At 37.8% G+C, this 23,242-nt stretch overlaps 1 protein-coding gene across 2 annotated transcripts in view; it reads right to left on the bottom strand.

Annotated features, from left to right (window-relative positions):
• Positions 1-22,676, bottom strand: part of TLL1 (tolloid like 1) — a 279,927-nt gene extending 257,251 nt beyond the window's left edge. Inside the window, exon 1 of one of the 2 annotated variants that reach the window (XM_032632666.1) lies at positions 22,498-22,676. In XM_032632666.1, the coding sequence (XP_032488557.1) occupies positions 22,498-22,570 (73 nt within the window). In that variant the 5' untranslated portion in view covers positions 22,571-22,676. The remainder of the gene's footprint in view (positions 1-22,497) is intronic. The other variant, XM_032632665.1, reaches the window with a different exon arrangement.
• Between the last annotated feature and the right edge of the window lie 566 nt (positions 22,677-23,242).

The following is a 23,242-nucleotide window of genomic DNA, read 5'->3' as shown; positions in this document are numbered from 1 at the left end:
GCAAACATCTAAAACTCAACTCTGACCTGCTCATCTCTCAGTGTTCCCCATAATTGTATTCTTCTAGTTGCTCAAGTTTTAAGCTTTGGAATCATTTTTGACTCTCTCTTCCTCTCAAAACCCCAGGCATCCAGCTGGCTCTATATTCCAAATTAATCTAAACACTTTCTCCAACCTAATTACTAATACCCTGGTCTGTGCCACAATCACGTCTGTCCTACAATGGTCCACTCATCTTCTCTTTCCCTGCTCCCACTTCAAATCTATTCTCAGGTATTTAAGGAGCTTCAGAATCTAGACCCTCTCTGCCTCCCAGCCTAATTTCCAACCTCCTTTCCCTGAATCCCAGGCAGACTGACTCTAGCTTTGTGCTTTCCACTCTTCTCTTTAAGGGGTAGTACAATACAGAACTTAAGAGGATTCAGAGCTGGAAGACCTGGGTGTGAATAGTACTTCCACCACATACCAGCTGTGTACACAGAAGCCACTGAACCCCTCTTGGTTTCAAATTACTTTAAAAATTAGAATAACAATACTACTTGTTCTATTAAGTTGCTACAAAATCAGATTAGATATAAAAAAGCATTTAAAAAGTTAAGTGCTATAGAAATATTTAGTATTCTTATAATCTAATCCTTCCTATCTACCTAAAACCCAGTTCCACCTTTTTGTAAAGCAATTCAAAGGTGAACTAGTAAAAGAGTATCTCTTCCTTTTCAAGTCCTATAAGATTGTTTGTGGCAAATATTTGTTATCTTCCATATCAACTTATATATATATATATATATATATATATATATATATATATATAATATATTTTATACTTTCCTGAACAAGTATTTCACTATTTTAATGCTGTTTAACTTATCACAAGTTTATAGTGTCTTATGTGAAGTTGACCTTACTTCTGCATTTTTTTATTACGATCATCTGTATACTTTTTTCTACTACTCCCTACCAGACTATAGTCTCTTTGCAGGATATGACACTCTCCACAAAATACTCTTTAATTCCTCATATATTCCGCAGGTACCTACTAAAAGGAAATGAACACGTTTTTGTGGCTGTTTGATATGATAAACAGGAATTGCTTTAACACCTCATGGTGAACAAAACTCATGCTTTGCATATTGAAAGAACTATCTATTATGGCCCTAGAGTCCAAAAATGGATTAAGCTGTGGCATTATGTTTTTTTAATAAAAACATAACTCTAAACTCTGGTCACAAGCATAATCTCCATAAGGAGAAACAGTTACCAAATTGTACGCTTATAATTTTTAAACTTTTTTGAGGACACTGTGTCAAAAATCCAAACTTAAGTAGCTTCAAGAAAAATAAGCAAGCTGTCAGAATCTCTGAACCTGTTTCGTTTCACAATTCTAGTTGCAAAAATTACTGGAATAAATGTTTACTGATTTCTGTACTACACTGATGCAGAAGATATAAAACAGGTTTAAAGAAAACTCAAAGTTAGGAAACTAAATTTTGGATATGATTTTGATTTCTCTGTGAAACAGTTCCACGGATATGACACTGAATCAGAAAGACAAAATCGAGAAATGAAGAAGCTGATAAAAGGAGCCTGAGTCTACTGTCCTGTAAAATTACTGTACTGAGATACAGGCCTAATTCAAAAAAGTAACTTACAATTTTTTAAAAATTGGCTTCTCTCACAATTATTCTTTCATGAATAAGCCTGAAGAAACCGCAGTAATTAATCCAGAACTAATTAAATATCTCTTATCTTCTTTCTTATAATTAAAATAATTCCCTGATTTTCACCTAAATTGGCTGGCTGTCCACCATAAATTCACCATGTATTCCACATGCTCAATTTTTTAAAAATTCTGTATTTCCTTTATTTCTTCAATTGGAGCAGCAGTATGAGACAAGCTGTTAAAAGCCCAGACTTTGGAGTCAAGCCACCTTTGTTCAAATCCTGGCCCTACTACTTATTAGCTTTGTGACTAAGGACAAATTACTTAACCACTCTGTGCCTCAGTTTCCTCAGTTAAATAAGTATTGTAAGAGAACCTATCTCATATGATTTTTAAGTATATTAGAATTAATATTTTAATTATATTAAAATAACCTGGCATGTAGTAAGTTCTGTGTTTGCTGCTATAAATTTTAATTAACTATAGGAGTCAGCAAACACTTTCTTAAAGAGAGTAAATAATTTAGGTTTGCAAGAAGGCTTGCGACTCTAGTGGTTACAACTACTCAATTCCTCAGTCATAGCGTGAAAGCAGCCATAGACAAGATGTAAAAGAAATGGCTTGTGTTCCAATAAAACCTTTTTTTAATAAAACTTTTATTTACAAAAACAAGTCAGCAGTTTTCTTATTCCTGGACCATAATGTTTAGAAAACTGTTCCTATCCTAGAAATGAGCTGTGGCATTATTATTCTAAAAACACAAGCAGAATTATTCTTAGACTATAACGTGGGTACCTGCCTCACTGGACATCTGTAGGATCTCTCATTGGTGAGCGACTGAGGAATGAGTCATAAAAGCAACTGATGATGCTTTTAGAAAACAGATTAGGAATCATAAAATTGGTTTTAACACATTTAGATACTATCTTCATTTCAGCTCCTAATCCTAAACGTTTCTAATATTTATCACTCATAATTATTCCATGACTCCTTCAAAGTTGTATTTGATGCTAATTTTAACCAACTCTCACCTCTATAAAAGTAGGTGTGTGCGTGTTTAATCTAGGGAGGGAGGGGGTGCAAGCAGTGTTTGCCAGTGAACAGGAAGACAACTGGGAGAAGATGACAAGGTGGATATGGCCCAGAAGATAAGAACTAAATGGAGTATGGAAAGTCACATTAAACAGGAGAATTTAGTACATCAAATCCTTTGTGAAATCAGACACATAATATAGGGCAAAAGGAAAGTTTTAAATAATGAAAGAGAAAGTCTTCATTTAGCAATGCAGTTACCATTTCCCATGTTTTTTATTCTTTTGAGTATATTCAGATCTTCATCTCTTGTCATTTGTCATCTACTTGGAGGACTTATATTTTCATCCAGTTTTATTGAGGTACAATTGACATATAGCACTATATAAGTTTAAGGTGTGCAGCATAATGATTTGACTTACATCATAAAATGTTTATCACAATATGAACATCCATCATCTCATATAGATACAAAATTAAATAGAAAAAATATATTTTTCCTTGTGATGAGACCTTTCTTAACTCTCTTAACAACTTTCATATATAATATACAGCAGTATTAATTATACTTACCTTGTTGTACATTACATCCCTAGTACTTATTTATGTTCTAACTGGAAATTTGCATTTTTTTTTCTCTCTTGTGTCTCGTTTATTCTCCTAAGTATAATGTTTGTGGAATCCATCCACATTGTTGTATGCATTGTGGGGCATTTCTTCTCATCTATGTGTAGTATCGAATCATGTGAATATACTACAATTTATCTTTCTTTTGTTAATGGCATTTGTTTTGTTTCCAGTTTGAACTATTACAAATAGTGCTTTTATGAAATGAATGTTATTGTACATGCCTTTTGGTAAACCTATATAAGCATTTGTGTTGGGCACATAGCTAGGAGTAGGATTGCTGAGTTGTGGGGTGTGTGTATGGTCACCCTCAGTAGATATTGCTAAGTGGGTTACAAAGTGATTATATCTTATCAGCATTGTATGAGAATTTCAGCGGCTCCACATTCTCCCATTCAGTATTTGGCTTTTTCTTTTTAGTCCTTCTAGTAAGTGTGGGTTTACTTCATATTTTCTTGACTACTAATGACATTTATGTTTATATCTTCCTTTCTAATCTTTATGTCTTTTATTTTTCTTGCTTTAGTGCACTAGCCAGGAGCTCCAGTACAATCTGAATAGAAGTGGTTATAGTGGGCATCCTTGCCTCATTCCCAATGTTAGAGGAAAAGGATTCAACAGTTCCCTATTAGATATATTTGCTATAGATTTTTTGTAGGTAATGTATATTAAATTAAGGAACTTCCATTATATTCTCAGCAAACTTAAGTTTGCTAAGTTTTTAGTCATGATGATTTTTTTTTCACATATTGAAATGATCATATGATTTTTCTTCAGTTCCCTGGAAAATTTTGTGTAAAATTAGAAAATTGGTGGGTTTCTTTCCTTAAATATTTTGTAGAATTCATTGTACCTTTTGACTGCCTTCATCCAATTCCACTTCCCCCTACACCTTGCCTCTGGTAACCACAAATCTGATCTCTCTTTCTATGAGTCTGTTTGTTTTTGAAGTATAACTGACCTATAACACTATGTTCATTCCTGGTATACAACAAAGTGATTAGATATTTCTATACATTTCAAATTGATCACCACAATAAGTCTGGTTACAAGCTGTCACCATACAATGGTATTACATAATTATTGAATATATACCTCATGCTGTATATTTCATATCTGTGACTCACTTATTTTGCAACTGGAATTCTGTACCTCTTAATCTCCCTCACCTATTTCTTTCCTCCCCTCACACCCCCTCCCCTCTGGCAACCACCTGTCTGTTCTCTGTATCTATAACTATGTTTCTGTGTTATTGTTTGTTCACTTGTTTATAGGTTCTACAGATAAGTGAAATCATGCATCATTTGTCTTTCACTGTCTGACATTTCACTTATCCCTCAAGGTCCATCCTTGTCGCAAATGGCAAGATTTCATTCCTTTTTATGGCTAACATTCCATTGTATATGAAGGACTTCTTTTAACATTTTTTGTAGGGTCAGTTGGATAGGGATAAATTATTTCAGCTTTTGTAGGTTTGAAAAAGTATTTCGCCTTCATTTCTTGACATATGTTTTTACTAGGTAAAGAATTCTAAGTTTACACTGTTTTTCTTTCAGTATTTTGAAGATGTTGCTCTACCATCTACTAGATTACATTGCTTACAATGAGAAATCTGCTGTCATTCCTATCCTTGCTCCTCCTTATATACAGTTGACCCTTGAACAACACAGGTTTGAAGTGCCAGGATCCACTCATGCATGGATTTTTTTCAATAAACATAGTACCTGTATTTTCATTTTACAGATCTTTAAATTAACTAAGTGTCGAGGAAAGTTTGTGTTCAATTAGAGATCACAATATGTGGAATCAAAAAAACTAGGATTTGAGTCTTGATTCTATCCAAAATGATTCAGCCTCCTTCCCTTGGGTGAGTCATTTATCAATTCCTTTGTTTTTGAGGAACAGATAGCAGTACTCAGATGTTCAACTGTTTGGGGTCAGTGCCCTTACCCCCAAGTTGTTCAAGGGTAAACTGTAATTCCTTTGTATGTTCTTCTGTCATGTGTTCTTTACTCTCGCTTCTTTAATATCTTCTCTTTATCACTGGATTTAAGAAATATTATGTGACATAGTACAGATTTTTTTGTGCTTTTTGTACATGGGATTTATTTAGATTATTGCATTTACACATTTACTGTTTTCATCAGATTTAGAAATTTTCAGGTATTATTTCTTCAAATAGTTTTCTAGACTTTGTTCTCTCCCACCCCACCCCCATTTACCTCTTCTCCTTCAGAAACTCCAGTTACTTGCACACTAAGCCACTTAACATTGTCCCACAGCTCACTGATACTCTATTGTGCTTTAAAGTCTCTTCTCTTTGTGCTCCATCTTGCATAGTTTCTTGTATTGTGTTCAAGTTTACTAATCTTTTCTCCTGTGACGTACAATCTGTTGGTAATACCATTCAGTATATTGTAAATTTCACATGTTGGATATTTCATTTCTAGAAATTTGATTTGGGTCCTTTTTAATATTCTTCATGTCTAAAAATTATTTTTTAAATCTTTCTTCTAGCTTATTGAACATATGAAATAACATTATAATATTTAGTTTAATGTCTTTGTTTACTAGTTCCATCATCTGTATCATTTCTGAGACACTTTTATTTGACTGATTTTCCTCCTCATTGTGAATTATATTTTTGTAGTTCTTTGCAAGCCCAGTTGGATTTTGAGTTACTTTATTATAAATACATTACAACATTACATAAAGTTTGGGGAAATTGAAAAAGCAAAATGATTTATAAGCTTTCCATGCTAATAACTTTCATTTTTGTTTTCTCATTTACACTTCATCCACTTCCATCTATATTTTACATACTTTACATAATAGAACTATAATTATTATTGCTCACAAACATTCAGACATAACAAAGGGGGGAAGTATACATAAATCTAGCATTCCTTAAAAAAAAAACTCTTAAGTTCTTACTAGCCTTTATCTTTTACATGCTTATCCCATTTTTACAGTTGTACTGAAAGCATATAGTCAACTAATATTTCCATACTGTCATTTTGTATTATAAAAATATTTAATATCCCTACATAGTCTTTGTCATTAATTTTTCCTATTAAATATTTTAAGGCTTGAAAAATTACAAAGTACTTTATGCTTATCTTACAAATAAAACAATTCAATTTTATGAAAGAAAAAATTATATAGTCTCTACACCCTATGCCTATTCCATTTCCTCAGGTAACAAATATTAACAACCTGGTATGTGTTCTTCCATACCTTTTTCTATTTTTCATATGTAAACAATATATAGACAAAATATACACTTTTTGTGGGTTTTTTTGAAGCTTGCTTTTATTTTTCATTCATTAACTCATGAATATAGAGAATTAGTTAAAGCATATATGTGTTGATTTAGAGAGCTGAATCAACACATATATGCTTTAACTAATTCTTTTCAATATCTTCATTTTATTTTTTACTAAGGATAGAACATATTTTAGTCAACCATTTTCCTAATGTTAGACATTCTCATTGTTTCCATATTTTTTTTCTTTTTTTGCCTCTTAAAACAATGCTGCAACACTGATTTGATGCCAGAAGCAATGCTGATTGAATTTTAACTTGTTGGTTGCTGGATATCTTTATATTCCTATAAATACTCTTGAGTTTTATTCTGGGAAGCAGTTAAATTACTTGGATCTTTTCTGATCTTTTTTTCAAGCTTTGTTAGGTAGGACCAGAGCAGTGTTTAGGCTAGAGCTATTCCCAATACTGCAGAAAAACTCTTCTCAGATTCTATCTGATGTCCAGTAAATTATAAGATTTTCCACTCTCCTGGGTGACAACAGAGCATTCTTACCAGCTCTGTGTGAGCTCCAAGGATGTTTACCTCTTATCCTTTTGGGTAGTTATTTCCTGAGTATTGGGTAGTCTTTTTACATGTGTGCACTAATCACTAGTCTGCTGAGTATTCAGGTTGGACATTGCTGGGAATTCTCTGCAGGTCTCCAAAATTTTCTCCATGCAGCTCTCTCCTCTCTGGTACTTTGCCTCATAAACTCTAGCTGCTTTGGATTCTGGACTCCCAGCTCCATCTCCTCAACAGGGAAACTTCTGGTCTCTGCCTGGATTCTCCAACCCTGTTGTATACATAGTAAGCTGGGGCAGTCATAGGGCTCACCTCATTTATTTCCTATTTCCCAACGACCACTCTCCTTTGTTGCCTGATCCCCAATGTCTTGGGAACTATTGTTCCTTATATTTTGTACAGTTTTAGGCACAGGGATAATCTGGTCCATGTTACTCCATCCTGTCCAGAAGCAGAAATTTACACAGCTTGAATTTAGCAAGATTTTAGTCAGTCCCACATCAAGAAATATTATCATTAAATTTGGATCAAATTTTATTTAAGTAGTGAACACTCATTTAGAAAACCTACTAAAAAAGCACTTTAAAACTTATTTTCATTCTATGGAAGTTTATAAGACTATCAAGTGATAGTCTCGCTCAAAAACTCAGTACTAGCTTACATGCTCACTAATGACTTAAAATGACAAATACAATTTGGAGTTAAAAGAAAGAATGAAGTTGAGGGAAACGGCTACCGTCTTAAAGATGAAATCTCTAAAACTTTCTTTTAGAGAAGAAAAATCTCTATAACCACAACCCAGATCAAGGCTGACTAAGAATGACTGAGCATAACGTAGAGGCACCAATATAAGGAATGCAAAAATTTAAACGGCAAGAGAGTCATTGGAGTACCCAAACTAGGAGCTACCCAAAAGCAAAGTGGTAAAGTAGGCTAGGGTTGTCCTCAGAGCTGCTTTCTCCACCTTCTTATTTTCTGTGTTCCTAGTATGTTTATGAAACAGGTCTGATCTTTCACATTAATGATTTTCATGTTAATGACTTAACATTTACCCAGCAAAAGAGTATTTGTGTTAAAAGAAAAGAGGCATAGAAAGAGCAGTGCTTACTTCAAAGCAATCATTAACGGCATATTTTCAGGAAACAATAACGAATCAGTGAATGACACAGTGTATGGCAGTGATCTTTCTAATCTACCTCTTTTCATATACACAAGTCACCACCACCAACTTCATCGATTTGCATAATCTCCTCCAAAATAGGTTAAGCATGATAACTGGGATTGGTTAGGACTTCAAAATATTACAGTGTCTCTAATATGAGGAGTTTGAGGTTATAACCTCTAAAAGTACATTCAGAGCTACATTTCTATGACTTAATAAGATTTCATTTGAGATCCTGTAACTAAAAAGTCAATACAGGAAAGTTTGAATGAGTAAATGTCAATTGAGGTTAAAATTGTATTATTAAAGCTTTGAATAGTCATATGAGAAGAGGTTAAAGAAGTTACTCTTGCACAGGCTCCGGACGTGCAGGCTCAACGGTCATGGCTCATGGGCCCAGCCGCTCTGCGGCATGTGGGATCCTCCCGGACCGGGGCACGAACCCGTGTCCCCTAGATCGGCAGGCGGACTCTCAACCACTAGCGCCACCAGGAAAGCCCCAAAGAAGTTATTCTTATTTTAAATAAAAAGCTTTATTAATTTTTTTAAAAATTGAAGATATCAAATGATGGTGGGTTGCTTCTCTATTTTTTCAAAATTGGTAAAACAGATACATTAAATATCAAAAGATGTAGAAACAGATTCCCAATCTACCTCACTGGAAAGTTTAAGAAAAGCATAATCCTGCAAGATTAGAGTAATCAAATTTGCCTAAAGGCAGCAAGGCAGTGCAGACAACTTGTACACTGCTTCATTCAAGCAGTGCATCTTTCCCTTGCAAATCACAATGGCTAGTTTGACTTACACATGGATGTTCTTCCCCTGTGAAATCTGAATTGAATCCTTTCAAGTGAAGGGTATAAAAATGTTTACATTGCGCTTCCCTGGTGGCGCAGAGGTTGAGAGTCCGCCTGCCGATGTAGAGGACACGGGCTCGTGCCCCGGTCCGGGAAGATCCCACATGCCGCGGATCGGCTGGGCCCGTGAGCCATGGCCGCTGAGCCTGCGCGTCTGGAGCCTGTGCTCTGCAACAGGAGAGGCCACAACAGTGAGAGGCCCGCGTACAGCAAAAACAAAACAAAACAAATGTTTACATTTACAATGAAGTCGTCACACAAAATTCATGAAACTTCTGGAGTTCTTGTGCATAGCTATCCTGAAAGGTCAGGTAAGACAAATGGTGCCTCGATCATTATGAAATTACCAATTAACCAAAGTAGACATATGGTATATTCTTATAGAAGACCTATGGTTATATTTAATAAACAATGATAAATGAGTTTTTAAATAAATCCATTTAATCATCATAATTTTTAAGATCTAGAAGGAAATGTCCTGATGATGTTTAATATTTTAAAGTTCTTTTTAACTTTTAAAGTCCCTTTTAAAGACTGCTGTTTCTGCCAAAATGACAAACTAGGTACTATGGGGCTGAGCTTCCTACATAACTAAAAATGCTAGATAAAATACTTTTAAAAATCTCCCTGAATGTATGACAACATGAGTAAAACATTTTCATGGCTGAGCGAAGGAGGGAATCCAGACAGATAAGCAGAAGACTAAATAAAGCCACCCCTCAACTGAGGGCATGTGCCAAGCTTGGTTGGCATGGCTACTGAACTTTGTTGTCAAGCAGGGCTCAGAGGACAGAAGACACGGTCCAAGGTCCACCCAAGCTGAAAAGAGTAATAGAATAAGCTCTCAAAAATCTGGGACTCCCAAATTTGGGACTCATAGCACCCCAGGTGAGTTCACAAAAACTGATTTTCTGAAAGCTTGAACCTAAGTAGAATGGAGAAGAGCTAATATCCTCTGAAATCTCATAAGCAAAAATCACCCCCAAAGTAGCTTTGCATTATAAATTTATATTACCATGGTAGTCCAATAAACTTAAGCAGAAAATTTAGTTTAAACTTGTCCTGAATTGTTAGTACTCCCAGACACCCAACAGAAACAAAGAGAAACTCTTTCAATACATTAAAAGGAACAAATAATTCCAATCTTCCACAAACTGTTCCAGAGTGTTTATAAGGCAAACATACCTTGACATTAAAACCTAACAAGAACAATAGAAGAAGAAAAGTTTCAGGCCAGTTTAACTACTGACCATAAAACAAAAATTCCAAACTAAATATCAACAAATTGAATATAGGGATATAAAAAGAATGATAGCTTGTGATCAAATTGGGTTCATCTCAGAAATACAAAGTGGGTTAATATTAGTAGATCAATTATTCTAATTTACCACATTAAAAGGTGAAATGAGGATAATTACATCATCTCAGGAAAGGCAGAAATCCTTAATCTGACAAAAAGTACCTATTTTTTAAAAAGATCCCAAGTAGCATAATTGATGAATAATTGAAAGCATTCTCTTTAAAACTGGGAACAGAGTAAACTAGGTCTCAGTTATCACTTCTATGTAACACTGGAAGACTATCAGCACATAAGGTAAGATAAATTAAATTAAACTAAAAGCACAGGAATTGTAAGTGAAGAAACAAAGCTACACTTTTATTTCAGATGATTTGATTACCTATGTGAAAAATATACAGATAAATTATTAAAATTTATAAGAGACTGGAAAAGATTTTGGATAAAAATTAACTACATCAAAAATCTAATACATTTCTACACAAGAGCAGCAAATGACTTAAAAGAGAAATTTTATAAAATTGTATATCAAAATGTCATCAAAAGTAGAAAATATATGTGAATAAGTCTATCAAACATGAAGAAAGAAACTTTAGAGATAAAAGTATTAAGAGTATTAAAGAACATGCCTAAACATGCAGATATATACCATACCCATGGATTAGAAGACTCAATATCATAAAAATAATTCTCTGTAAAGTAACCCATAGATTCAATGCAATTCTCATCTAAATCCAAACAGTGGGACATGATGAGTTGATTTCAAAGTTAATACAGAATACAAAAGCCCAGATATAACCAATCTACTCCTAAAGAACAACAGCAGGCCAAGACCTGCATAACAAACATCAAAAATTTTGTGCAACTCAAAGAGATCCAAACTTACTTGCTTTACAAAACACAAATGCGTTTTTTATCCTGTTTGTTACGTGGCTCATCTGTACCAGTTTCTCACGCCACTCACGTAGGCAGCCACGAAGACATCATCTTGAACTCTTCCTTTTCTTTATCTCTCGACCTCCACCCCAAGGCTATCCAGTTGTTGACTGGTCTTTTAAATAGAACCCCTCTTTTCTACAACTGCTGACACAGTACATATGAAAGCACTCATCAACACTTCCCTCTACTCTTACTCCAGCATGTTTCCCTCCTCCCACTTGCTCCTTACTTCCTACAGCAACTATATCTGACCATCCTTCACATCCTCACTTATCTTTAAAAAAATCTGGCTGTTATCAAGCCAATGACCTGCTTCAAAACTCCAGTAAGTCCCCATCCCACTGCCAAGGGGATCACATTCACACCCCTTAGTTAGGCATTTAAGATCCTTTACATTGCACATAACAGAATCATTTCTTGCCAAAGCACAAACCCTAACATACCCTACCCACATTAGATTATTTACCACTTATTGTCCTTTCATAAAAGTCCATGAATCTTCACAACTTCAATTTTTATTTAGTTATTTGATTCTAAAGTTTTACACCACATTTTCTCCAGGAAAAATACTACAAGACTTCAAGATTCGGTTCAAATGCCACCTTCCCTTACAAGCCTTCTCTATTCCAAATATAATTAATGAATTCCTTCCTCTGTGTTACCACAGTATTTTGTTTATTACACATTCATATTGATAATTGAAACACATGTTGCTTTTTTTCTGGCAGATACTGAAATCCTTACTATAAGGGAACACACCTTATTTGTTTCAAGCATCTTCCTGAAACATATCTGTTGCAAAATACTGGTTGTGTTAATTTGCATCTGTACGGTGCATCACAGTTTACCAAGACCTTATGCATTTTACCCTTACATGTTTTATGGACTAAGTATCACTACTCCCTTGTTACAAATGAGAGAATTTAGGTTCAGAAATGTTCAGTAAGTAGACCAAGATAATGTAATTAAACACAGAAGAGTCAAGACTTACACCTAGGTCTCCTGGCACAATATCCAGTGCTCTTTAAACTACATTACCTAGATTCATGCTATTAATTTCTATTGGAGTTCGTTCTTTACTATTATAAAAGCTCAAGAATGAAAACTTCCTTTGGTAAAGACTTGGTTGAGAATTGAGACCCTTCATTAAAAAATATATATACATAAGTTAACTTATGATGAAAAGAGTAGTCCCTAACTAGACAATTCAGTAAACTGGAGGTCTGAGAAGTTGAATTTTATGAAGATAATTAGCATGATGCTCTTGTGCCAAGTGGAAGAACGTTTTCAAGGATAGATATAAGTGATTAATGTAATGTGTCTTTTAATATGTCGTGTATTTAGTAAAAATGCTTAGAGCCAGAAAAACTTTCCTGCAATTTCCTTGCCTAGATTTCTTGTTCTTTCCATTATGAATATTGATATCAAACTTGAAAGAATTGGATTTTTTCCATCCACTGGCCATGTTGTGCTCATCCAACATACAAATCTGACTGAACAACACTCAATTCTGATGCTGTTGTGAGACTAACATGCTCTGATAAGCACATATGTGATGCCCACATAACTTGTCACTACTCTGGCAGATTTTTACTGATGGACTGAGGTTGGAAAAGAGCAGTGGGAAATTATGCATAAATTGGTTTCAAGGCCAATTTTGGCAAAGTCAAGTCAAGGAACTGCACAACCTATTGCAGCTGCAACCTGGTGGCTGTCATGATTTGGTTGGAACCATGAGAAACCTCAGGCTTTATCAAGACTGACCACTGAAGAGGTGTAAAATCTTCCCTTTCCTCTGAGTGGACAGTGTGAGTCACTGGCCCTGAGATTTCTTGGTACCACATCAGAAGAGCTCTTGTTCTGATGTCAGAGAAACCAGGATTCTGAAAACTTTGGGACTTGAACAGGCTTAGAGATTTCTAAGTCTCAGAGACTAAGGCAAAGAAAAATCAAGGGACGTCCCCAAGGTTACATGAAAATACAACAGCAGAACCAATAGCAGAAATTACATTTCTTAACTACCAGTCCAGTTTGTTTTCCAATTGACATACCACTACCCACTTAGAGTTATGTAAAGAAAGAAAAACTTACATTTGCTTTTTGAAACCACGGTAGAATAGTGTAAGTAAAAAAACCTAGATATTCATTTCATCTGTTTTATCATTTGCTTTTGCTTCTCCTAATTTGTAAACAAAGAAAAAGGTAACCACGTACTTTTTCTTTTCTTTTTTTTTTTTTTTTGCGGTACGCAGGCCTGCTGTGGCCTCTCCCGTTGCGGAGCACAGGCTCCGGACGCGCAGGCTCAGCGGTCATGGCTCACGGGCCCAGCCGCTCCGCGGCATGTGGGATCCTCCTGGACCAGGGCACGAACCTGTGTCCCCTGCATCAGGAGGCGGACTCCCAACCACTGCGCCACCACGGAGGCCCAAGAAAATGATTTTTTAAGCCATCCCCAAGTTGAAAAAAAGCCCTCATACCAAAAGAAGAAGAAAAAGAAGGAGGAGGAGGAAGGTGAGAGGGAGAGGAAGAAGAAGAAGAGGGAGAAGAAGAAGAAGGAAGAAACATCATGGCAGCACATGGAATCCAGAATTTCAGATTCAAATTCTGATTCTATCATTGGGTAACATAACACATGTTATCATAAAGCACTAAGCTACAGGTACCATGCAATACAGAAATAAGGGGTATTAAAGGATACTTGTTTATGAAGCATACAGCTTTGTGTATGATGCTCCATTCCACCTTCACATACACGAGAAATCTGTTCTTATTATAAACATTTAAATCCTGGGACACACGGGAGGTATAGCCTATAATCAGAGCCTTCTTTCTGCATTTAATTCTTGGTCACTTGTTCCCCCAGCAAACTGCTCACAATCTCTTTGCACATAGAAACATAATGCAACACAAGACCCCCGATTTTTAGGTCATTACTTCTGTTACCCATTCCAGGTGGCATATCCTAATTATTCTTCTCCTGATGACTGCCTGCAGGCCACACTTCATGGAGATCCAAATATATATTATTTCTTCTCCTGGGACTAAAAAGTAAATATGAAAGGAAAACCTCCCCTTGTTCTTAGGTTTAGAAAAACTGTTTTGCCAGTTTCATTCTTAATCATTTGTTAGAGAAAAAGTACAAGCAGAAAATCTTCCTCCTAGACAACATGATAATTTGCTAACAGTAATATGTTTTCTTCTAAGAAATTGTAATATAGTAAATATTACACATAGTATATATTTTGAATGTGCCAGACTTCCTACTCTTAGGAAACCAGACTGGAATTCCAAGAAGTTTAGTTAACTCTATGAGCTGTCGAAGCTTTCAAGTTTTTGGCTTGAGGGCTTTTAGACAAGTTGGAATTGAAAAGATAAAGTTATTTAAGTACTTTCTTACAGCATATTTGTTTTCTCAAAGGCATTCACACATCATTTACATATATAATGTACACTGTAAACCACTTTCCTGAACAGCCTGCATTTGAAAGGATGTTCTTCACACTCTTTATGGGCTCATAAGCAGGAATTCAATGAATACTCAGAGAGCAATCTAAAATGTGAAACAATTTAATGGGTACCACATAAAACGCCAGGGCCTCTGCCAGGAACGAGACACTAATGACTGAATTCTACTCGAATCCAATTCAACCCCCACCTTAAACAACATGGAGAGCCTTTCTGTCACAATTTATATACTTGGGGCAACAAATAGCAGTTTCTCCCCTAGACTACTTTGCACTCAAATATATCTCTATTAGAATTAGTTGTATTCATTTTCATTTGTCTTACACATAGTTGAGGTATTTCATTTGTGACTCCACACTTAGGAAATACCCTCTTGAAAGGGAGTAGGGCCTGCCCAATATTCCATACAATTGAAAGTAAGTATTGGCCTTACTCTGACAGTACAGTATATGGCTTATAAAATGCAAGAACGTTGAAGGCAAGATGTACCCTCACTAAAGAAAATCACAGTGGATGAATGCACATGGCACAAATACCATCACTTCAATTGCCAGTCTTAATACATTTGTACTGACTGGAGAGCCAGCAAAGGAGATTCATAAAAAGAGAGGCATCACATACCAAACCTGGGGTCAAGTTCTCATTGTTTATCAACTGGGATGGCAGACCAGACACTGGATCCTTCTGAGTTTCAGTTTCCTCGTGTGTCCAAATGGGTTAACAATAATGTTAATTGTTAGGGGTATGGTGAAGACACGAGACTTTTTACAATGTAAAAATATGAGCTATGTTACTTTGACATGAGTCATGAAGGCAATTCCTAGATATGTGAGGTATATGGAGTCCAAGGATTTATTCTCTGGAAATTTCTCCATTTGGCTCTTTTCTAGTTCTGCATGATGCTCTTCCCTGGTATTTAACTTTTATGCAGTGAGGGATACTTAATAACACAAAAATCTGAGTACAAAACACAAAACCATAAACTTCAACTACTAGGCATTTGGATCAGAAAGATCAGGGTAGAGGAATGGAGCTCCATCCTTTCAGGATAGTCAATTGACTGAACTAAGGTCAAGGTGGTTCCAATGCTGCACAAGGGCCAGGATTATCTTAATAAACACTCCAAATCCACTCATGGTGAAAGAGAACTCTGAACCTGCTGATATCAACCACCAGACTAGGGGCCATTCGAGGTGCCCCCGTGGCACACAATCCATGTGCTGAAATTTAACAAAAGTGAGAAATGTAAGGAATACAAAAACTATTCCACATCCTCCTCCCTCATCACACAAATTAAGTGTCATCAATAGGAAGTTCATCAACACAGAAGACATTGATAGTAAATACATGGTTTGTGTCTCCACCTCCGTAATGACTCCCTGATTTGTAAAATGGGGCAGTGTGTTAGAAATTGTTGAAATGTCATTTTCAAACATTGAGATGAATGCTTTAGTAGCATATTAATACATAAAATTAGATTTCGTTTTGGGAAAAGTAGTATATTTAGAAACACTTCTGACCATGCTTTCAACTTTTTGGAACTATTATCATTTGAGAAGTTTTGTGTTTTTTTTAATATGGTCAATAGCAAATATTTTAGGTTGAACTATAAATGTAAGTTGCAGGAGGAGAGCTGATTAAGACAAACACCTCATTGGTTCACTTTCTGAATTTCAATTAACACCTAATTTACGATACTTCTTAATACAAATGCAGCTTGACAGGATTAGTACACATTTTGTAAGGAGCTGACAAAGCAAGCATTCCATTAGCCAGCCCACAATGTCTCAAAATTTAATAGTCAATATCCCACTTTCAGGGCTGATGTTGTCAAGAACTAAATAAATAAGCAAGGAGCCCCCACTTCTGATTTCTGAGAAAGAACACATTCTATGCAATTTGTTTCATAGCTTTGAGTTAAAATTATATTTTTAATGTTCCTCCTCTCGTAGCATTCTTCAATAGATAACTAAAGGAAATAAACCACCGAAGCCACATTGCTAAATCATTCTATTGTATCCAGGGTTGGGGAGAAAACTCTCTACACCTTAATTTAGGAAGGATAAGTCCATGATTAATTCCAGATCTTGGAATATAAAAGAGCTGTAAGAGTCCTCAAAATTCCCCTAGTAGAGGAAATCTCATATCCCCAGGAATCTGACCAGGCACCTGAGCCCTGGCCTAGCCCAGGCCTCACTGTGGGCTCAAAATGCTGTGGGCGGGGGCCTTCCTTACAGTTTGGGGGAGCAGCAGAGCTCCCTTCCCCCACCTCCCCAGACACAAGATGGTCCCAGCAGGATGTGCAAGGTTGCATTTTAAATGGATTATTTGCCTCTATCTTTTCCAAGCATTGTTAGAAAAGCTTAGGGAAGGTCCTAGTTTTAAACATTTTAAGCAGATGGTACTAATATACTATTAGAAAAAATAGATAACAGTCTAAAAAGAAAAAAAGTTAATGATAGTAAATCACTAGCATCTGATACTATCTACCTGAGTTCTAGGAACATTGAAGGGTAACCCCTGTCCAGTACACTCACTGATTGAGAGGCCTAAAGGATCATTAATGTGACTAATATTCTTAAGGTTTACAAAGAATATAGTGGTAACTACAAACAAGTGAGTCTAAATTTTAAATCAGGGAAACTTGCTAACATGTACAAAAATCAGATTCATACATACACAATGGGGGAAGAAAATATGTTTTCTGTAGAAGAAACTATATATGGTATATATTAGACTTTTGTAGAAAAGTGAGCCATCATGAGGGCAAGAGGAAAAGTTGTGGAATTATATATTAACTTTCTCAAAAAGCCTTCACTAGCTCTTACCCACTTTAACTGTTCCGCTGTGGGTTAAGGAGGCCTAAACAGAGAAAGGAGGGCTCAAGAGCACCTACTTGAAGGGAAACCATAAAAGTTCCATGAATTATTACAGGAACTACCTCACAGAAGGGATGCCAGTTAAATTTGAATTTGTAAAGCAGACTACCCTCTTCAGAGACAAAAAAGTGGGAAGATCTCAGGAGACTGTGTAAACAAGCAAACAAAAAGGAGCTTTAGAGCCATCTTAGACTGAGAGGATATATTTAAAAAAAAAACAAATCTTATCTTATTCCTAACTAATATCAGTAACTGCCATTGGCGGACCAAACAAAATCAATGTAGGCCCTCAGGACAAGGGCTAAAGAATTACTATTGGCAAATGATGACTAGAATTCAACTCTACAGAATTCTTATCCATCCCTTTTGCAAAAAACTGTATTTTGACCACTTCTGATTTGGCACTAGAGGCAGGAGGAGAAAAAAAAAATCAAGATCTGAGGAATGAAAACTAAAACAGAAGAGACTAGCTAAGAGAAGCAGCTCTATGAAACACATTTTTAACATGAGGGTTTGGCAACCTAAAAAGGTGCCAGGCAATAAATATATGTTTGGATATTTAATATTATGATGGAATAAAGTAGACATAGGGTTAAACATCAAATTCTAAAATGCCATACCTGGGAGGCTGCCAATGAAGCTAGAAAGTACAACACTGAGAACCAAAAAATGATAAGATCTTACTGAGAGATTATAAATTTATGAAAATTTCCCCAAGAATTAGTATACTAGGACATTAGGACACTGGTTATAAAGAAAAGCAGGAAGAATAATCCTTTAGGATACCAAAAGCCTATTTCTATATAAACAAGCTTGCATATTGCCACTCTAAAGACAGATTTAACCTTGCAAGTCACTGACCTTTAATCATGCTTGGATTTTTTTCAAGAAAAATAAACCATTTACTCAGAAGATTAAAGGTAGGGAAGTCTTTTTTCAGAGTTTTCACACTTGTTTAAGAGGATAAAGATACCCTTATCAGCCTCTACTCATCATTCAAAATTCTAATTTATTCATTCTTCCTCTTTAGATATTATATTTCCAATTGCCTGTGCTTTCCTGATACCCTCTTAAATACAAAAAGAGAAAAGAAGGGAGGAAGGTTTGGGGAGGGAGGGAGGGAGGGAGGAAGGAAGCGGGTAGGGAGTAGGGAGAGAACACAGAGTTGTTTTATCAGGTATCTGCTTTTCCAGGTAATCTATAGACAAATCTGAGAGATTAATTTGCACACTGAATTTGCCCAAGCTCTTCACAGATATTCACAGATACGCAGATTAACATCTACTGGTACAGTACAGCAATGAAACAGGACACCTCAGTCTCTGTTCTGGAATGACCTCCTGCAGCATCAGCTTCTCAGTATCCCTCAGGACCCTTTTGAACTAGAGAAAGTAAGAGAAATCTGATTGCAAATTCAGATGACTATGTATTGTGCTGACACCTTAATGTGCAAGACAGACATTCCTTTGAATTATCTGCATCTTTGTGTCTGTTTATATATAGAGATGAATTACCTCTTTTCTGTCCTAATGGATTTGGCTATACAAATTACATTTGAGGCTGTGCTACACTGACTTATCTACTTCTATTTATATCAAAAATTTCTTTCTAAAGCAAAGTTAAATTAACACAAATTCTTCCTTTCTATCCTATAGTTTCATGAACTTCAAATCAGAGTTTTGAAAGGCATACAAGTTATATTATTTCACAAATATATTAAGGATGGCATAATTTTAACAAGTAATATTTCTCCTTGGGTAACATTTGATCTTGGTTAGAATGAGATGTAAATGAGGGATGAAGATCAATATTAATAGCCTATAGATATGAGAAAGTATTGAGAACTTTCCAGATATCTAACAATGTTAATCCATCCCTGTGATAAACATTAAAAATCAGTTATGATCTCTGTCCTCAAGGGCTTTATATTCTCACTGTATTTAGAAAAGATGAAATTATGTTCTTAGTCATTTCATTCATATCAGTTAATGAAAGTAACTGCACTTCTATTAGTTTAGACTCAGATAAACCTGGACAAATTTCTGTTGTTTGCATTTCAAGGAAGTCCTCCAAAACGCCAGCTAAGAATACAGTGTAATTGTTTAATACAAGCAGACTTTGAGCAAGGAGACTTGGAATCAAGTTCTGGGTAACGTTAACAAATGGGTTTGAGCTCATGGAGCAACTGTTTTCCCATCTGGGTAATGGTAACATTAACAAATTCCACTATTTGGGCTGTGCATTGAGCTGAAATAATGTACTCAAAGTGCTCTGAAACCATAAAGCTATGCTAGTCACTATGACATCAAGCCACCATATAGTTTCAGGAACCTTAGGACCCCTGTTAGAGAAGGGCACCTTATTCAGTGGGCCATGCCCTCCACTCTGCTCTTGGGGAAGGGCAGATCAAAGGTATCCTGGAGTCTGGAGAACACCCCCTCTTGCTTTTTGGCTATCTTTCACATATCTGTCTTCATCTTTCTTATTTAGTGACCTTTTTTGACTCTTGTTTGGGATTTCAATGCACTATTTAATTTTTCCCTGTTATTACTTTTATTTGTCTTATACAGTGCCAAAAAGAGGGACTAAGATTTTGCTACTCTTTAGCCAAGATGGTAAATTAAAGCCTTTCATTTCACTAAGTTAAAAAAGCAGGGTTGATCATTTAAAAGTGATCTCAGATTTTGGCCATACTTCTCAGTCTTCCACTTGGGCCATTCTTATATCTCTTTCATTACACACATGTACAGGTTTGCCTCTTGTACTCAAAAATTGGGAAGAAATAAGATTAGAATAATAATCCATACAAATTTGGTTTTATTGCTGTTTTATCCTCAACAGCCCTGTTCAAAAATAAACCAAAAAACAGTAAATAAGTAAAATAAATAAACCAGTAGTAAAAGGAAAAAATAAAAGTAAATGCTCTTAAGGTTGTTGTTGTTGTTGTTGTTTTTATCTTGCCTGGATGTTTATGTGCTGAGGAAAATAGACATTTATGCTTGAGGTGTGTTTCAATACACATGGTACAACTAAATCGTAAAATTGTACTCTTAAATAGAAAAATACACATGTTCACAGAACCTTCTTCTATACAATTTCTAATGTTAAGATAAGCCTGAAACAACATAACTTCTGAAAATGAATTAGCTAACTTTTGATACTTCTTATAAGATATGCATATTTGAAGTTAATGATTTTTTAAAGCATAAGCTTTTACTTTAATGTGTATAGAAAACTACATTTATTTTCCTGAAATCGGATCAATGTATAGATAAGCCCTGATTTTCTTATATTGGTAGCTGGCTGAATCTTTCACACAACCGAGCATCAGAATAGGTGTTTTCGTAGACAATCTTTAGAAATAATATACTTCATTTCTACCTTTCCTAAAACAAGAAAACCCTCAATTTTCACCCAGTTGCAAACATTATTCAAAACAAATTTCTCAATAAAAAGTAGGTTTAAGGGAGTTGTATACTGAGTTCTGGCTGCCCAACCACAGCAGAAAGGTGTCTTGTCCTCTAAACTATCAAGGAAGGCCTAGGAAACTTCCGGTGGGATAGACTGAGTGTTAAAGGTGATGAGGAAACTTATAAGCAAAATTGAATTAAATCAGAATTCTGAATTCCAGACTGACGTGTTTCTGCTAAGCTACTCCAAGTTTTGAAGAAGTACGCGCAGTAAGAGTGCACCAGGAAAGATCTGATAACGCGAACACATATGCTCCCTGTCACAAACATACCCTCCTTGTCAGAACAATGTGCCATCAAAGGTACAAGTTAACAAGGGAATTTCCAGCATTTTCCTTCATTTGCGTACATCTTTCCTAACTTCAGGCCCAAGAGAGGTCAAAAGAGGTTTACCTAGCTAAGGAAAGGAAGACATCGCAGGCAGACCATCCGCACAGAATCGAGCGGCAAAGCTACTTTGGGGATTTTGCCCTCCCTTCCTCTTGAGATGCGGCAGAACGTGCCTTCTGCTTACAGACACTCAACCTAATCGGCCCCAGGACCCTCGTGATCACTTTCCTCGCATCACGAGGAAATGATGGGTCCACCCATGAATGGGTGGGTCACCCATGAATGGTGGGTCCACCGACCCAGGTTCACCTTGGCCTCACCTAAGTGGAACAGGGCCCGGGGCCAGAGCGTGTGACTCTGACCTCAGGCGGCGGGAGAAGGGCCGGGCGGGGCGTCTCGGTCCCACCGCAGGTCTAAGGGTGCAAACAGGGTGTGAGGGCGAGAAACGAGTTTGAATGGGACGGCAACTTGGAATTGTTTTTAGGGTTTCTTGAAATGGGCAAATGCGCTGAATCCATTCAGCGGGGGAGCTTTGGAGGACATCGCCATCCCCTTGTCGCCTGGGACGCACACAGGACCCTGGCCGAGAGGGGGCGAAGGTGTCCCGACGTGAAGTCCACCCGCCCGAGAGCGGGATAGCGGGCGCCCGGCACCAGGGCGGCGCCGCCAGAGAAGCGCCGGGCCGCGGGCGCTGGACTCAGCCCTGGCTGCTGCGTCTGCGGCTCGTCATGCCGCGCCGGGGCGGGGGTGGGGGATGGGGTGTAGGAACTCCAGGAGGTCCCCAAACTCGGAGACAGAGCTTGGCACCCGGTCCCGCCGGCGCAGAGCTGCGGCAAAGGAGGCGGCGCGGCCCCTCGGGGTGGGGAAGGGGTGGGAAGGAGACAGGTGAGACCCGGCGCCCTCCCAGCGCCAGCCGCGCCCCCGCTGTCTCGCCCCGAGAGGGCACTCACCGGCTTTGCCACGGATCCTTGTAGTCCAGCGCCTCCGCCTCTTCCTCTCCGTTGCCACCGAAAGTGTAGTCATAGTCGAGGCCGGCGCAGACCCCCAGCTCCGCGCAGAGGACAGCCCCCGTGGCCACCAGCCACGCGAGCATCCCCAGGGAAAGCGTCTCCAGCCCCATCTTCCTCGCGAGGAAGGGCACCGGTGGCTGTCCTCGTGGGAGGCTCCTCGGCGCGGCCGGCGCTCAGGTGTCTGGGGACATGGGGCGCCGTCGGGCCGAGAGAGGGCTGGGCGGCCTGTCCCCCGGCGCGGGCTAGGTGGCGGGCGGGGGCAGGTACGGAGCGGGTCCGGGCGGGCGCGCGGCCAGGCTGCCTCCCCGCGGCCGTCCTTCCTGCGGCTCAACGGCTCGGCTGCCCCAGGCTCAGGCTCCCGGGCTCAGGCTCCCAGGTCCCCGGGCTCAGGCCCCGCGAGTGTCCCGCACCCAAGACCCGGCGCCGCCCTGGGAGGACGAGACCCTTCTGCACATCAGCGCGTCTGAGCTGAAAGTGGGGACCGCGGTCGCGGGTGGGGGGCAGACATCCCTGCGCCGCCAGACCTTAAAAGCCGCAGAAGCAGCACGGCAACTGGCTGCGAGAAGGGCGAAAGTGGGAGGATTTGGGGATGCACTGTTTGCCTTCTCCCCCCCCCCCCCACCCCGGCTGTCTTTTTACCCTCTTCCTAACTTTAAAAAAAAAAAAAAAAGAAAAGAAAAGAAAA

This window comes from Phocoena sinus, chromosome 5 (assembly GCF_008692025.1).
Source record: "Phocoena sinus isolate mPhoSin1 chromosome 5, mPhoSin1.pri, whole genome shotgun sequence".
Lineage (NCBI taxonomy): Eukaryota > Metazoa > Chordata > Mammalia > Artiodactyla > Phocoenidae > Phocoena > Phocoena sinus.
The sequence above is the reverse complement of the archived record's forward strand: the minus strand, read 5'-3'. Positions and strand labels throughout refer to the sequence as shown.